The 17,657-nt window shown below is 48.0% G+C and overlaps 1 protein-coding gene across 1 annotated transcript in view; it reads right to left on the bottom strand.

Moving 5' to 3' along the window:
* The window catches only part of GOT2 (glutamic-oxaloacetic transaminase 2), an 88,969-nt gene extending 71,604 nt beyond the window's left edge, over positions 1-17,365 (bottom strand). The window contains exons 1-2 of the mRNA XM_029609237.1: positions 17,145-17,365; positions 11,880-12,036 (exon numbers count right to left, since the gene is read on the bottom strand). Coding sequence (XP_029465097.1) covers positions 11,880-12,036; positions 17,145-17,215 — 228 coding nt within the window. The 5' untranslated portion in view covers positions 17,216-17,365. The remainder of the gene's footprint in view (positions 1-11,879; positions 12,037-17,144) is intronic.
* Between the last annotated feature and the right edge of the window lie 292 nt (positions 17,366-17,657).

Genomic DNA, 17,657 nt, shown 5'->3' with positions numbered 1-17,657 from the left:
AGCACTCTTCCAATTCTTTAGTCACCCAATCAAAAAAAAAAAAAAAAAAGTTTATTCGATTTGTCTGATGGAACTTGTCCCTGGTGAATCATTGCTGCCACAGGTCCAGCAACCCTCCTGATAGTGAATTATCTATAATCTTTTCCTTCAGCAAGTCTCTATTAATTTTCCCACCAGCGAGGTGAGGCTAAGTGGCCTGTAGTTTCCAGCCTCCTCTCTGCTCCCACTCTTGTGAAGCGGGACCACTACTCCTCTTCTCCAATCCCACAGCACCACTTCCGATTCCAGGGATCTACTGAGCAGGTCGTGCAGTGGACCCGCTAGCACATCTGAGCTCCCTCAGTATCCTGGGATGTACCTCATCCGGCCCCTTGGCTTGTCCACTTTAAGTTTTCCTAGCTCTTCTCATACATTGTTCCATAAATGGCTTTTCTTCTACCCCCATCCTTCTTGTTAACCAGCAACGGTCCTTCTCCAGGGTCTTCTTTTGTGAAATTCAAACTAAAATGTTTAGTATGTCTGCCATTTCTTTCTCTCCCCCACACAGTGCTCCCTGACACTTTTCAATTTCACTATACCACTTCAGGCATCCCTTCTTTCACTGATATATCTAAAAAATGTTGTCACTTCGCTTTACCTCTTTAGCAATCCTTTCTTCTGCTTGACCTTTTGCTTTCCTGATTTGTCTCCCCAAGTTTCATCAGGTATTCGTCTTTAAGGCTACATGTCTGATGGTTAAGCAGAATCCAACATCCTGATTATAATGTACACATGATGGGCTTCTACAGACAAACCATGTAACCAAATGCTGGCCTCTATTTGAATTTCATTGTGCCTTTTCTATCAATACAGGCACATGCACACACTTACTATAGGCAGGTTCAATATAATGGGAAACCAGACTTGCTAATTGGTTAGTGACATTGCTTTTCCTAGTTCAGAGAATATGATCTGCCTGGGATGTGCTCAAATATTCTCCCCAATAACTGGCGGCATATCTGAAGGGACTTTGCAGCCTTGAAAGTTCATGTACTACACACATTCTCTTTTGCTGACCTCTTGAAAGTTATTGCAACCTAAATAGCAGGAAAAACCCTAATGCCTAAAATCGTGGCACCCGATGCTTATGCTTGGGACCATACCAGCAAGATGACAGCTGCCATGGGCTAGCCACTGAAGAGGAGATGGCGAAAGAGAGAAGGGAAGGGGGTGATGGGAGTAGAAAGTTCATACAAAGCGAAATAAAAATACAAATACTAAAACTATAAAAATATTTTTTTACCCGTCTTCTAAAACTTGGGCTGATGGCCAAAGTTTTCCAAAATTTTGCCACCCCTGACAACCTGCAAAAACAAACTCATTTGTGACATCATATGGTTCCTCATATCCACAAACTAGTGCTGCAAATGAAAGGTTCCCATTTATGGGCTTACAAAATGTTTTTTGAATTTAAAAAAAAAAAAAAAAAAAAAGGCAAAACCTATAAAGCAGGGCTCTTTTTAATGAACAAAGGATAACTTCTCTGGGTTTACAAGGAGTCACAGGCATTGGAAAACCACCACCAAAAGGGCAGTGCAATGATTTCTGTTATCTCCCTGACACACAGCTCACTGCTTTCCACAACTGGAAAAGTACAAGATGAGTACTCATATATAGAGCTGCGCTTTGTTCTGCACAAACAGTTTGCTCTCTCAGCAAGAACATTGCCCAACACCAAAGCAAATTGAATACCTAATCAACTAGAACAGATTCGCCAGTACCACATATCTGGAGGCTTTTTGCCAAGAGGAATGGGCAGCTTTACCACATGAGAAAACAAAGGGCCTCATTCACAACTATCACAAGAGACTGCAAGCCTCCATTGATGCAAAATAGTTTAGTTTGAAACATGTTTTGTGTGATTTATTTATTTTATTTATTGTGTTTTTTATACTGTCAATCTGTAGACAATCTTAATGGTGTACAATAAAATATCAAATTATATATTACAACATTAAAATACATTAAATCAAGCAAGATAAAAACATAAGTATATTAAATCAATCAAGTAAAATAAAATCAATGACAAAATCTAAATAAAATAAAATAAAAATGAATTATAATTGCTCTAACAATAGTAGGAGCTTGTCTCAAATCGATTAAAGCTGGACTAAAAAAGCATAAGAAAAAGGAAAATTCGTTTTTTACCTGATAATTTTTGTTCCTGTAGTACCACGGATCAGTCCAGATTCCTGGGTTTTACCCCCCCCCCCCCCCCTAGCAAATGGAGACAGAAGTTTTCAAAACAAAACTCTGCCTTATATAGGATGGTGCCACCTACAGTATTGCTCAATGTCAAAGCAGAATGATTCTCAAAAAAACACCATAACTATGTACAATAACCCTTCAATAAGAAAAAGAAATAACCGGTTCACTTAACCCTCCTAGGAACTGAACCTGTAGAGAACCACTTGAGGATGGTCAATCCAATTTCTGCAGATCTGAAAACAAAAATCAATCAATAACCGAGCAGACTCTCCCTTACTGCCATGCATTCCCTGGGCAGGACTCTGAACTGATCCGTGGTACTACAGGAACAAAAATTATCAGGTTAGAAACTAATTTTCCTTTTCCTGTACATACCCAGATCAGTCCAGACTCCTGGGATGTACCAGAGCTTTCTTACCTGGGATGGGATCTGGAGAGGCCCGTTCTAAGCACTGCTTCTCCAAAGCCTCCTTCACCTGGTGCCTGAACATCCAGTCTGTAGTGTCTGGCAAAGGTATGCAAAGACTTCCAAGTCTCCGTCCTGCAGATCTCCTACGGTGAGACTATTTGACACTCCGCCCAAGAAGCCGCCTGCGAATGCGTAGAATGAGCCCGAAGACCAAACTGTACGGGCTTACCACGCAGCAATATGCCGAGCCTATAGCCTCTGTCAACCAACGTGAAATCGTAGCTTTAGATTCCATATTTCCTCGTTTCGGACCAGCCCACAGCACAAAAAGATGGTCCATCACACAAAACGCATTAGTAACTTCCACATAACGCAACAACGCCCGAAGATCCAGCTTCTATAAGTCTTTAGACATAGGGTCTGACCGGTCCAAAACGGGAAACGACGGAAGCTCCACTGACTGATTCACGTGAAAAGCAGACACCACCTTCAGAAGAAAAGGGAGGAACTGTCTGCAAGGACACACCAGAATCCAAAATTCTCAGAAACTGCTCCCTACAGGATAGAGCCTGGAGCTCAGATACTCTGCGAGCAGATGTGATAGCGATAAGGAAAATCACCTTTAACGTGAGATCCTTTATTGTAGCTGTTTTCAGATGCTCAAAGGGTGCCATACACAGAGCTGAGAGAACCAAGTTCAGATTCCAAGAAGGACAAGGGTGCCTGATTGGGGGACATAAATGCTTTGCCCCCTTTAGGAAACGAACCACATTGGGGTGAGCAGCCAATGCCACACCTTGAATGGAACCGCGCAAACCACTAAGAGCTGCCACCTGAACCCTCAGGGAACTACGCGATAATCCCTTGGCAAGTCCAGATTGTAAGAAACCTAAAATATCAGACACCGAAGACCGAATAGGAACAATCACCCGGTCCACGCAACAAGATTCAAAGATTCTCCACAAGCGCGAGGTTAGTGGATGTCTTGTGCGACCGGAGAAGTGTTGCCACCACAGCGTTTGAAAACCCTTTGCTACTCAGGCAGCACCTCTCAAAAGCCAATGCACTAGACAAAAGCGATCGACCTCTTCCAAACAAACACACGGACCCTTGATGGAGAAGGTCCGGGAGCAGTGGCAACCGCAGGGGACCCGCCACTGCCAGATTGACCAGGTCTGCAAACCAAGGCTGTCTCGGCCACTCTGGAGCTACGAGGATGACTTCTGCTGGGTGTATCTCCACTCTCCTGAGCACTTTGCCTATCAGCAGCCAAGGAGGTAAGATGTACAGCAGCACGTCTGTGTGCCAGGGCAGCACCAGGCATCTCCCTCTTCTGCTCCTGTTTCTCTATAGCGACCGAAGAAGCACAGAGCCTTGGCATTCTGAAATGTTGCCATGAGATCCAGGCGGAGTATGCCCCATGTATCGCATATGAGCTGGAAAACTTCGTCTGCGAGCTCCCATTCCCCGGGATCGAGGAAAGTCCACTGAGAAAGTCCACCTGAACACTGTCGACTCCTGCTATGGGAGACACTGCAATACTTACTAAATGCTTCTCCGCCCAGCTGATCAGCGGCCAGGCTTCCGTGGCCACTGGCTGGCTCTTGGTTCCCCCTTGGCGATTAATATAAGCCACCATGGTCGCATTGTCGGAAAGAATTCTGACTTATTCCCCTGGAGGAGAGGGCGGAACACTTGCAATGCTAACCATACTACCCTGGTTTCCAGATGATTAATCGACCACAGATTCTTCCTGGGACCACTGTCCCTGCACCAACTTCTTCTGGCAAACCGCTCCCCAACTGAAGAGGCTGGCGTCCATGGTCACCACTGTCCATTCAGGCACTTCCAGGGGAACTCCTCTGGATAAGTTGAGTCCTTATTCTCGTCTGGAGATGGCAGCGAGATGGTTTGGTTTAGATGGAAATGAGAAACCAGGAAGAAGGGGACAGTGCGTAGCTCTATGGATCTCGGTGTGAATCTGAGGAACAGTTCCCGGCAGGACAGGGCTTGAAGCTCGGAGATGGGATGGGCTGATCATATTGCCACTAGGAATGCAGTCTTCAAGGTCAGGAGCTGTAGGGACAGACCGTGTGTAGGTTTGAAGGAAGTTCCCGCTAGGAAGTCAAGTACTAGATTGAGGTTCCATAGGGGTACCGGCCACTTTAGTAGTGGTTGGATTTGCTTGACCCCTCTCAGGAAGTGGGACTCATCTGGATGGGAAGATAGACTGATGCCATCCACTTTGGCTCTGAAGCAGGCCAGCACGGCTAGTTGAACCTTGATGGAGTTGAGAGACAACCCCTTCTTCAGGCTGTCCTGCAGGAATTCCAAGATCATGGGAATTTTGACTGTCCGCGGAAGGATATCTGTCTTCACACTAGGCTTCGAATATTCTCCATATTCGCATAGAAAAGTTAAGGATGTGGTAAACTTGCTTGCAGTGGTAGTGTTGTTTCACCTGCCGTCCTCTGGAGGGAGAATGGCAAGGAGATTTCATAAATTTGTCTGGAGGGATGCTGTGGAAGTCCAGAAAGTATCCCTCTCGAATGATGGTTAGGACCCACTTGTCCGACGTTCTCTCGACCCATCTTTAGTAGAATCGGGCAAGCCTGCCCCCTATGGCTTCTTCCTGTGGATGGGTCTGTTGATTCTCATTGGGGGGTGCGGCTGGGGCCTGGACCTGAGCCGGCTCCCCTCTTGTTGTGTTTGTTCCGAAAGGACTGGCCCCTGCCTGCGGGGCGAGGTGCTTGGTATGTATTCTTGGATGGTCTGAAACGCTGTGATCCTCTGCCCCTGGATGCCTGGGGAGAGGGGCGCTGGGCTTCTCTTGATTTATTTATTTATTTAATAACTTTTATATACCGACGATCGTTGGGAACATCTCGTCGGTTTACATAAAACAGAACTTAGCAACAGGCTTTAAAATTATTGCATAATTAAATAAGGAACATTCAGAACATACAAATAACAGATTAGATTATATAAGTAAAATTATCAAAGTGGGATACGTGAAAGAGGTTATCTAAACGGGGGGGGGGGGGGGGGGGGGGGGGGGGAGGGGGAGATTCTGATATATAGGGGATATATATAGATCTTGTCCTCCGGTAACAGAGGTACTGGAGATTCGTCCCATTTGTCAGCTAACTTCTCCAGTTCGCTGCTGAACAGGAGGTTTCCTTTAAATGGCACTCATGAGTTTTGTCTTGGACGTCACGTCGGCTGACCAGCTTCGGAGCCAGAGTTGCCTTCTGGCTGCCACAATGGATGAGATTCCCCTGGCTGAAGTGCGCACTATATATCGGAGGTCGCATCTGTGAGGAAGGATATTGCTGGTTCTAATGTTTCGACGGGCGTGGTTGTGTTCCTGGCCTGTGACAAGCATGCGCGTGTCACTACGGCACAGCAGGCAGCGATCTGCAGTGACATAGCTGCTGCCTCAAATGACTGTTTAAGGATGGACTCCTGACGTCTGTCTTGGGCATCCTTGAGTGCCGTTCCTCCTGTGACTGGAATGGTGGTGCGCTTTGTGACTGCTCAGACCATGGCGTCCACTTTGGGGAACCCCAGGAGATCTTTGGCTGAGGGTTCCAATGGGTATAGGGCTTCTAGGGACTGTCCTCCCTTGAAACTGGCCTCCGGGGCATTCCATTCCAGGACGATCAGCTGTTGTACGGCTTGCAGCAATGGGAAATGGCATGAGGCCTGATTGAGCCAGACCAGAAGAGGGCTCATCTTTGGCTCCGCTGAGGCGCTTGTGTCTGGGATGGCCAGCTCCCTCAGACTCCCGGACATGAGGTCTGGTAGTTCGTCTTTGGAGAAGAAACGCATCATGGCTCGGTATGGTTCCGTCCCTGGAGGGATTTCCCCTTCCTCCAGGGAGTCTTGGTCTTCCTCCAAGGTGTCCGTGTCGCCTAAAGTTAGGCTTTTGTCCGGAGGAGGCATGTCTCTGGGAGGCCAAGAAGGGCCTGGGAGGTTAGGCTGTGGCATCAGTGGCGCCGATTGCACCTGGACGAAGGTTTACAGACCTTTAAAGAATTCCACCCAGGAAAAGATCCCTGGATCTATATTGAACCCAGCGGCATTCCCCGAGGGCCCCGTCTGGAGGGCCGAGCTGGGGATAGAGAGGTCCGGGGTGCTATCAGTGGACCTGGATTCCTGTACTGGCTGGGGGGGACCTTGCCCTGGTTCTCCCAGAGCCGTCTCGCTGTAGCACAGGGCAGTAGCCTCTTCCTGCTACGCGGCTCTTATGTGGCAGGCTGGGCAGAGGGCTTGTGCTTTGGCTTTCTTGGCTGGTGGTGCCATGGTTTGTGCGCGTAGGGGCGTTCAAACCCGGTCTGTGCGTTTGTATGCGCGCGCTGGGAGGCTTAGATATGTGCTCCGAGTGCGCCGAGGGTGTGCATGCATGTCTCGAAGATATGCGTGCAGGTTGGACTGTGCCCTTATGGGGATGCGCGAGCACCGCTGTGCATGCAGCCAAACTTGTGTGCCTGGCTCTGTCGAACGTGGCGCTATGTGCCCGGCACCCTTGCTTGCCTCGCTGTGCGCACGGCAACTATGCGCGCAACTATGTTATGTGCCCAGCTCGCCGCTGTGTGCACGGCTCAGTTAGGCGGACAGTATGGCGATCAAGGGGGGGAAATGGCGCCGGCGACCACGCAATTAAGATGGCGACCCCCTCCCCCCCCCGAGGGTCTCCACATGGGAGGACCCTCGAACCGGATCAGGGTCCAGCCTGGAAAGGGCTGCTCAACCCGATGGGACAGACGCTGACGGGCGATCTGTGCGGCTATTCAAGCCTCGAAGACCGGAGACAAAGTTTTCTACCTTACCATGTCTCGGTACTTCCCGGTCTCGTGCCGAGCAGTCTCCAGCTGTGGGGGGAAAGGGAAAATACCTTTACCGCCGCGCTCGGTCTTGCACCCGCTGCCTCTCAGCCGCTCCCTCCTGGGGGCTAAGTCCACACCGGTAACCGGCTGCCGGACCAAGGCTTACCTCTGAGGGATCTCGGAAATCATCTCTTGTTAATTGTAACTGCTTCTCTTCTCCACGTTTATTTATGTTTTTGGTTATATTTTTGCACCCCTGTTTTCTGTAAACCGACATGATGAGAACTAGTTCTTGAATGCCGGTATAAAAAAAAACCTTAAATAAATAAATAAAATAAATCTCAGGAATTCTCGACTGCGGGAGGGACCCTTAGGTATCACCGCAGGAGAGCGGGGCTCCCAAACTTCTATGGAGACTGAGAAATACTGAAGAACAGAGCTTCCTGCAGGGGTATATGTAGTGCCGATGTCAGATTGAAATCTGACTCAGTCTCCAACTATCAGGAGCACACTATATCCATTGGTCTTGAGTCCATCTGCTACACGCTAGGAAAATGAAACTGTTCAAAGACTGGATTCCAACGCGAAAGCAACACTGACTGTAAAGGACGCATATGAGCAAAGGCCCAGGGCACCAGCTCCAAGGTGGAAGTCATGGAGCAGAGAACCCGCAAATAATCCCGCACCATGGGGAGGCTGTTGGCCAATAAGTCCTGCACTTGTCCTTGTAGCTTGACAATTTGGTCAGAGGTAAGGAACACTGTTCCCTGTTGAGTGTCAAATAGAGCTCCTAAAAACTCCAAAGACTGGGAGGGCACCAGTTGGCTCTTGGCTAAGTTGATCACCCAACCCAGTGATCGCAGGAGTTGAAGCACTTTGCGAATTGCCAAATGGCCAAGCGACTCCGACTTTGCCCAAATTAGCCAGTCGTCCAGGTATGGATGCACCAGGAACACCTCTCTGCACAGATGAGCCGCCACCACAACCATTACTTTGGTAAATGTTCTGGGTGCGGTGGCAAGACCGAAGGGCAAAGCTCGAAACTGAAAATGGTGACCCATCACCAAGAACCTCAAAAACTTCTGGTGGTCGGCCCAAATGCCTATGTGAAGATACGCTTCCGTTAGGTCCAGTGACGCCAGAAACTCCTTTTCTTACAGAGGCAATGACTGACCGTAATGTCTCCATGCGAAAACGTGGCACCCTGAGGCAGCGGTTTACGTGCTTCAAAATCAGAATGGGTCGGAAGGACCCCTCCCTTTTTGGGGACTACGAAGTAAATAGAAAAACTGTTTTTGCTGCTCCGCCTGCGGAACTGGGGTGATGGTGCTGAGTTGCAGAAGGCGTTGCAAAGTATCTTGTACTGCCTGTCGTTTCTCTTTGTAACCGCATGGGGAGACCAGAAACCGCTCCGGAAGGTGGTGTGCAAAATCTAAAGCGTAGCCTTGATTTAACACAGAAAGGACCCACTTGTCCGACGTCAGCTTGACCCATTCCTCATAAAACCCCCGTTCCGTTGATCCATGTTATATCCCTTGTTTAATGTATTCGCATTCTTACATGCTTGTTACTGTTATAATGTAAACCGAAGTGATATGTAATTTTGCTACATGAACTCCGGTATATAAAATGTTAAATAAATAAATAAAACAGGAACAATCTGCCCCCGACAGCTGGAACAGAGGAATGGGTCGGTGTCTCTTCATTGGGAAGACTTGGCCCCCTGATGCGGACTGGATAGCCCCGGTTCTGCCAAAGCGGCCGCCACGAAAGGGCTGAGACCAGGACTGTTGGTGACCAGATGCTTGCCGAAAGGAAGAAGCTGGAGCTCTGGACAGACGAAATCAATCGAGGCCGTGAAGAAAAGGAGCCCCTCGACTTGGGCCTATCCTCTGGCAGTCTGTGAACCTTGATCTCCCCCAGGGATTGAATCGTATCCTCGAGGTCCTTGCCAAAAAGCAATTTACCCTTGAAAGGCAACGACCCCAGCTGAGCCTTAGAGGAAATATCTGCCGACCAGTTTCTTAACCACAGGAGCCGTCGAGCAGAGACTGCCGACACCATGGATCTGGCCGAAGTGCATAACAGATCATAAAGTGCACCTGCACTATAAGCAATCGAAGCTTCCAGACGCCCTGCTTGCTGTGCTTCTGCATCGGAAAGACCAACATTAGCCTGTAACTGCTGAATCCAGCAAAGGCCCGCTCGCAAGGCAAAATTGCTGCACATAGCTGCCCGCACTCCCAGGGCTGAGATTTCAAATGTTTTCTTGAGCTGCAGCTCCAACTTTCTATCCTGCAGGTCCTTCAGGGCTGTAGCACCCGTAACCGGTATTGTGGTCTTTTTGGTGACCGCGGACACCGCCACGTCCACCTTGGGCACCTGCAGTATGTCAATTGCTTCCTCCGGAAGAGGATATAGCTTATCCATAGCCTTGCTAACTTTCAATCCCAGATCCGGAGTATCCCATTCTCTATATAGCAAGTCCGTGGCAGAAAAATGAAAAGGAAAGGAAGTAGCCAGGTCCCTCAGACCCAACAATACTGGGTCCATGGCCCCTAGCCTGAACTCCTCTGGTGGCTCTATGCCTAGCTCTCCAAGCATGGCAGGGATAAGCGGAGACAACTCCTCCCTCCTAAACAGATGGACCACCTTAGGGTTGTCTCCTTCCACAATGGATGTTGATCAGTGTTTGTATCCACCCCCAATCGAGGCTTGCCCTGTGGGTCCTGGTCCCCTGGGTCTGTATCCTGACCCGTGGAATCAGTATCGGTCTGATGAGCCCCTGTATGCAAAGGGCGCTTAGCTTTGGAGGACCCAGAGACTCCCTTAGACTTAAGTCTCTCTCTCAAAAGTGGTGCAAGACCACTAGAGGAAGTTTTACCCCCAGCCTGCAGCTTCCCTTCCCTCCTGGCTTTAAAAGCCTTATGGAGAAATAAAATAAATTCCGAGGAGGAGGAGGAGGAGGAAGAGGAAAAGGAGGAGGAGTCAGAAGCCCCCTCGGGGCTATCCTCCGTTGCAGGTGAGAGGCTGTAAAGGTTCGCTCTCTCCAGGAAACCCTGGCTGAGGAGAGAGGAGGCGGGAGAATCCCCTCCCCCCATAGCTACATGAGTCGCTGATCTAAAAGACTCCAAAATGGCCTCCGTTCCCACGCTCAGGAACGAATTTGCCTCAGCTGATCTCGGTACAGCTAACACCGAAGGAGCTTGAGCAGCCTTGCCTTTAACCATTTTCACAGCCCCGGAGGATTCCCCCCCGGGAAGACACGCCGAGCACAGCCCATCCCAAGAAAGACGCACGAGGGCCGAGCCACATGTGAGGCACGCAGACAAGCGCAGCATCGGGCCTGAGAAAGCTAAAATTCAATTCTGTAAAAAAAAATAGAAAAATAATGGCAGTCCGCCCAAGTGCCGGGTCAGGGAGGGAAGAGAGCCGCAGCACCGATGACACTGACAGAAAACAAAACTTTTTTTTTTTTTAAAGACTTGCCCAGCAGAGCTCCACGGTCCTGATCCGGTGGGGTGGAGTGAACCGGGCTCCCCGGTGTCACATCCAGAGTTGCTAGCTTGGAACAAGAGGGCCCTCAACCCTGTAATGCAGCTGCCTCAACAACCAGCGGGGGATGGTCCCCTCAGGAACTTACAAACCCCCTGGGAGGCTTAGGACAGAAACTGCTCTTTTTTTTTTTTCTTTTTTTACATCAAAGAAAAAACCTGTTACCGACCGAAAACTCTCTAAAACTCACAGAACTCACTACTTTAACTCCACTAAACAATTAGCACAGACCATAGGCCTTGCACCTCCACTATCTGCTGGAGACAGAGAATTACTGCCGGACTATAGGTGGCACCATCCTATATAAGGCGGAGTTTTGTTTTGAAAACTTCTCTGTCTCCATCTGCTAGAGGGGGGGGCAACACGCAGGAGTCTGGACTGATCCGGGTACATACAGGAACTGAGCATTAAACAGCCAGGTTTTCAGATCTTTTTTAAACTTTGAAAAATCTTTTTGGAGTCTTAGTTCATTAAGGAGAAAATGCCACAATTTTGGGCCTGCTATTAAAATTGCTCTCTCTTACCTCTGATAAATGAGCAGATCGAATAGAAGGAATATTAAGTAAACCTTTATTTGCTGATCTCACAATCTTTCACTCATGTTTTCTTAAAACGCAAATTTTGCCAGGATACACACACAAAATCGAGGACATCCAGTTACCACCTTACCATTGTGATATATGCCAAAATCATCTTCCACATGATGCCAAGTTTCTACTCCACTTTGATAATGCACTGTGCTTTGCTGTCACCCCAGTATACACCATGCTTACCTTTCATACACTGGCGGGGATGCAATTTTTTCCCCCCTTTACCTGCCGATCATACACTGCACTTACCTTCCGCACACAGCTGAGGATATATGGCTTCCCACTGTCATCCCGGTATGCTCCAACCCCAAGATTCATCTTCTTAGAGTTGGTGTCTCGGACGAAAGCCTCGGTGACTCCTAAAATGGGATCAGGGGGTCCCATCTCCACATGGGACCACATAGAGCTGTAAAAAGACAAATGTTCAGCAGTCAGCTTTTGGCATAGGCCCAATAGCTTCTGACTCTTGCATAATGCTGATACAGGTCAGTAGTCCAGGTAAATTTGCTTGTGTCATACATCATTAGGTAATATCTCATGTGAGTGGTGTCCTTACACTGTGACATGGACACTTAGTTCAAAATCCTTTAACAGCTTCAAAATTTCATCTCCTTCCCCATGTACATGCTGATTAATAGAATCGTTCAATTAACTTTCTGTAGCAGAGATTGCATTTGGACACATAAGAGTACACTAAGACAGCAGATTTTTTGCTGCTTACTAAAAAAACAACTACCGTAGTAATCGCTCATCCATAGGCATGCATAGTACATTTTAGGGATGGAGACAAAAATTGTTGGATTTAAGTTCTGTTTCTGTATGTGGGTATGTTTTGTCCGCCAAATGTTTTTGACCCTGAATGGTGTCGAGTGTTGATGAATGGGGGGAAAACACTCCACATTTAAACACATGCAAGTCCAATGCACTGACAACAAATGTGAAAAATGTTCAAGGAAGTGTAGATTTTCAATAGTATGTGTGTATTTTGACTAATAGCTAGATACTAGAGCTGGGATTCCTAAAATTATGTAAATGGGCAACCTAAAACCTTCACATTCATTAATGAGGCTAAATGAAAGTTTTAGTGACCTCTTTCCCCTTTTCTTTCAATCTTCTCTATGTCCTGCATTTCCCTTCTTTGCACCTTCCCTCCTCATTCCTTCTTCCTCATCCAGCATCTCCCCAGCCCCTAATATTTCCCCCTTTTCAGCCAGTGTTTTAGCTTTTCATTCCCTCCTTCCCCTCACACCATGTTCCCTTCTTCCTTCTCCCCTCTTCCAGCCAGGACAGTTCCCCCGTGCCTCCCTCAACAGCTGTTCCAGTAACAGCTTTGTCCTTCCTTTCCAACAACAACCTGGAACTCCTTCCAGCACAGCTTCCGAGGCAACTCCAGCCTCCCTCCTCCATTGTGGCTCCATTCGCCTTCCTCTTTAATCTTGGCTGCAACGTGTATGTGCATGCTGCTGCTGCACATATGGGCCAGACCCAGTTCCTGCACATGCCCCCACTGTTTGTCTTCTGAGGGAAGACATGTGCACTACTTTCCAGCATCTACAGCTCTGTTGAAATTAGAGTGAAAATCAGTTCTAACCCATTTTCACGAACCTGGGAATTTATTGGTGAAAATCAGTTTAAATTGATAATGAAAGACCCTAAGTGGAATGCCTTCCTGGAGACTAAATATTACACAATACTAATCAGCAAGCCAGCCTGGCCTCTCCACAAAGTAACTTCTGAGTTAGCCGGCTAAATACTTCTGAATATGGACCTCTCTGAAAAAGGAATACAAATTTGTCATCTTTTAGAAAGGAAGACATGAAACTTGAAGCATGTGTGATCAGAAGAATGCTTGCTTACTCCTGTGTGAAGGTTAGAAAGTTAAGCTGTCGCTCATATGACATTTCTGTTCAGAGCAGGGAAATGGGGGAAGATTTGCTGTAATTTAGTAGTGGGACCTCAGCAGACTTCTTGCCACTCGCATCCATGCTGTCCATATTGCAGCCTCTCTTTCCACCTTGTCTGTTAGCCAAGCTGACACAGACTTCAGTGTAGCATGCAGCTACTAGGTATGGACACTGTGGGTAGTGGACAGGGATGTCTGAAACTTAAGGCCTTCCACCCCAGTGAAGGAGATGTTGAGTCAGTCAACGAATGCCAAGGCACAGTCCGTGTATTGCAGGACAACCAGCAGGAGATCTGGCATGCTCTTATCCAAATGTTTCTTCATTGGTGACTGAATTCCTTTTATGTGGCTTTAAATCCTTCCCCCAAATGTACTGTCCATTCTCTGTTGTCCCAGGATAGCATGGTGATCTGTCAGAAACTAGCTGACTAGTTCTCAATGAAAAGCAGATACAAAACACCAGAAGTCAAAAGGTTCTCACAACAATGCTGGTGGCGGCAGCTTCTGGCCATTACTACTACAGTGTTTGCTGTCTAGACCCTCAAATTCACATCACTTAAAAGCTATGGTACCACATGAGAAGGTGAAAACTGCAGGCTGCAGTTAATGGCCAGACTGTTTCAAGCTACAAACCACTTTACTAATGCGGCCTGAGAAGCAAAGACACCCTGATAATCTACAAATGAAATGAATAACCAACTTTTCTCCCTTGGTTTTCTGCTCTTCCTAGTCACCTTTTCTGAACAGATTTTCATTTTCTTCTCTCACTTCCTGTACTGACTGGGGGTGACGTGTCAATTTCAATGGCCACCTCCTGCCACCCCCGCTCTCTCGTTTAAATGCCTGATAACGTATGATCTAAATTTCTTGCTCAGCATCCTCTTTCTTGCCACAGACAAAATGTAGGCCATCCTTGCCATATAATCTTTTATTGGTCAATACAGGGCCCCAGCCTCCAATATATCCAAAACCACTTTCTTTAAACCAGGTTTTGAGCCAGAACTTTAAACTATCTATATGACTGCCTTTCCTTTCCCTGAACAGGTAATACTTCCAAAAAGGCCATAGTCTCTGCCATATATCTAATCTTCTTCCTGTACTGCATGGACTCCATTTCTATCAAAGTCATTAGCCCCCAGATGGATGATAAACATTGATATCAGAGTCCTTGCGTTTTTCTATAATTGCTTTGGTAAGGATCCCAAACTGGTTTCTCTGAGGACCAAGTCTCCCAGCAGAAAAAACTTTCTTTTATGACATTTGATCATGTTAAAGAGTTTCTGGGTGCATTAGGTGACTATTTCCCCTTCAGACATCACATCACTTCATATTCCACTGCAGGAGCTTCTTCATTTTCCAATGCAGAAAAGGGTTATATGAGGGTAACAGTAAAACCCTACTCTGCCACAGCCCACCGTAATCCAATTATTCCTGGGTTTCTGAATCCTGGATGTCCAACTTCTGTGGGAGTGGGGGCGCATATGCAGATTGCTGCAAAGTTGGGGAAATTAGGTGTCTCACAGTCACATCTTGTTCTACTAGAGCCCACTGGAAACCAATTACTCCTGGGTTCCTGAATTCTCTGTGGGAGTTAGATATTTTGGATGCTGCAAGGAAGGGGAGGTTATTTGAAACCTGGACAATGTCTCTTTCATGCGAGTCAGCTCCTTTTTCATTGCAGACAGCTGAAGGCAAGTAGGTGTGTATGTCTCTGTAGGAGCACCTGTGCACCATTTTGCTTCTAAATTAAGTAGTTCTGGATTGATGACCCCTATAACCTCTCTTTTTAATTTTCTTTAACAAACAGTCACTAAATACTTAGGAGGATTCTTAATATTGTATAAGAGTGTGCAGTGTTGTATGCAAAACACCACATCAGGCCATTTAGAAACACGACAGCGGAAAAGACTGTCTATGGCCCATCCAGCCTCCCCTTCCATCCAATTAATTTAGCATTATAATTCACATCACTTCTTTAGAGATCCCCTACATTTATCCCATGCTTTTAAGATTACTCCTGAGTCCACCCCTTTTCAACCTCATCTCATGACCCCTTGTTATAGAGCAGTGTTTCTCAACTTGGGGGGGGGCGGGGGTAGAGAAAAGAAAAGAGAAGGTGATGCTGCAGGGGGGGTAGAGAAAAGAAAAGAGAAGGTGATGCTGCAGGGGGGTAGAGAAAAGAAAAGAGAAGGTAATGCTGCAGGGGGAGTAGAGAAAAGAAAAGAGAAGGTAATGCTGCAGGGGGAGTAGAGAAAAGAAAAGAGAAGGTGATGCTGCAGAGGGGGTAGAGAAAAGAAAAGAGAAGGTGATGATGCGGGGGGGGGGGGGGGTAGAAGGGAAAGAGGGAAGAGAAGGTGATATTGCCAAGAATTGTGGACAGAAAATGAGGATTGCAGTGGAGTGAAGGGAGCGGGAAGGGGGGGGGAGAAATAGTGATGATGTGAGGAAGTGGAAGATGGGAGGGGGAGGGAAAGGGAAGAGAAAAGATATGGGGGGGGGAGAATAAAGGCAACGAGATGATACATGGTGAGGGGCGGGGGGGGGGGGGGAGTGAATGATGTTGTCAGGGGGATGGGGAATAGTGAAAATGCTGGTGTGCCATGATGAAGTGAGCCCAATGCCAAGTATGCCACGACAAAAAACAAGGTTGGGAACCACTGTTCTAGAACCTCCTTTCCATTGAAAAAGCTCACCTCCTGTGCATTAAAACTTTTGAGATAGTTGTCACTTGCTATTTCCTCTTATGCTGTGATTGGCTTTCCTGGGAAGAAGCAGTAGTGGCCTCAAGTTGAGCAGGATATGGGGGGGGGGGGGGGGGATTGGTGAGAAGTGCGGCTCTGGGTCTTCTGAAAGGGACTAGGCTTGTTTTAAAAGGCAATGCTGTTATTTTTAATCTTCATACGTGGAAACGAATGTTTGAAACCTAAATCTTGTTAGTATCTGGTGGCTCCCTTTCAGCTATAAACCAAGTTTAAGGCTGCCTGTCCAAAGTCAGTTGAAAGCTACCCACGCTGTTTGAGAACTGAAGGGTGGAAGGAAATGAGAATCCTTGCTAGGAAGAGGAGGTTATCAAATGATAGGGAGAAGGAATCGTATCCTCCCAAAAATATCACCTATAAAAGTGTACTTGGCCTATCCAATTTAATCTATCAGCCACCACTATCCAGTTTCAGAGCAAAGCGGGACTAGGAGAACCGAAACTCTTGTAAAAGTAACTGGTAGGCTGGGGAATTTGCCAGCAAAGCAAGTGAATAATTTTTTATTATTATTATTGTCTCAATAAGTGGCACTCCCATGCACCTAAGCAGCAGCAACAGAACTGGGATCGGCATCGGGCATGGATAAAGCCCTCGGAGCACCAACAAACTCCTCTGTTGCCAGGCCAGGCCGCTCATAAGGTTATACAATAGGGCAGGAGATAGACACAAACGGCGGCGACCAGCGCTCTTACAGCCACTTCCCCTGCACCAGTTACTGCCACCCCAAAGTCCCCCGAGCCCCTCTCATTACCCCCGAGGCGCGGGACAGTGACGGGGAAAAGCCCCTAGCGCTGCAGCCCTCCAGGAAGGGCACACCAAACAGGACGGCCGCCCTCACCTCCCGCGCCTTACCTGGCCCTGGCGGCGCAGGGGCCGCAGCGGGTGACGGTCGCCAGGAGCCGGTGCCTGAAGAGAAGCGACATTGTGAAAGGTGCGGGAGCCACGCGCTGAAGCGGCTTAGATGTCAGAGGACGACTTTAGAGGACACAACTCGCCAGCAATGGCTCAGGGTGCGGAAAGGAGCAGAGACGTGCGGAACGCCCCCTGCCGGAGGGGAGGAGTCACCGCCTCACGCACACAGAGCAAAGAGCCAGGGCCGAACGCGTGTACGCAGACTCCGCCCCTATGCACTAACGAGTTCCTGTCACACCTCGCTCACTTGTCTTCTCCTCCGTAGGGCACACGCGGCAGCGGCAGCGGCAGCGGCAGCGGCCTCCTCCTGTAGCGCCCTCTGCTGATGGGCTGACTGACTCTTCAGCCCTTGCGGCCATGACGCTGCTCCTGTTCTCTCTGGGTCCGGCACTGGGCTGCCTTCTGCTCCTTCCAGTACATATAGGGCTGGCGATGCAGCCTGCTCCTGCTGCG

Source organism: Rhinatrema bivittatum, chromosome 7 (genome assembly GCF_901001135.1).
Source record: "Rhinatrema bivittatum chromosome 7, aRhiBiv1.1, whole genome shotgun sequence".
Lineage (NCBI taxonomy): Eukaryota > Metazoa > Chordata > Amphibia > Gymnophiona > Rhinatrematidae > Rhinatrema > Rhinatrema bivittatum.
The sequence above is the reverse complement of the archived record's forward strand: the minus strand, read 5'-3'. Positions and strand labels throughout refer to the sequence as shown.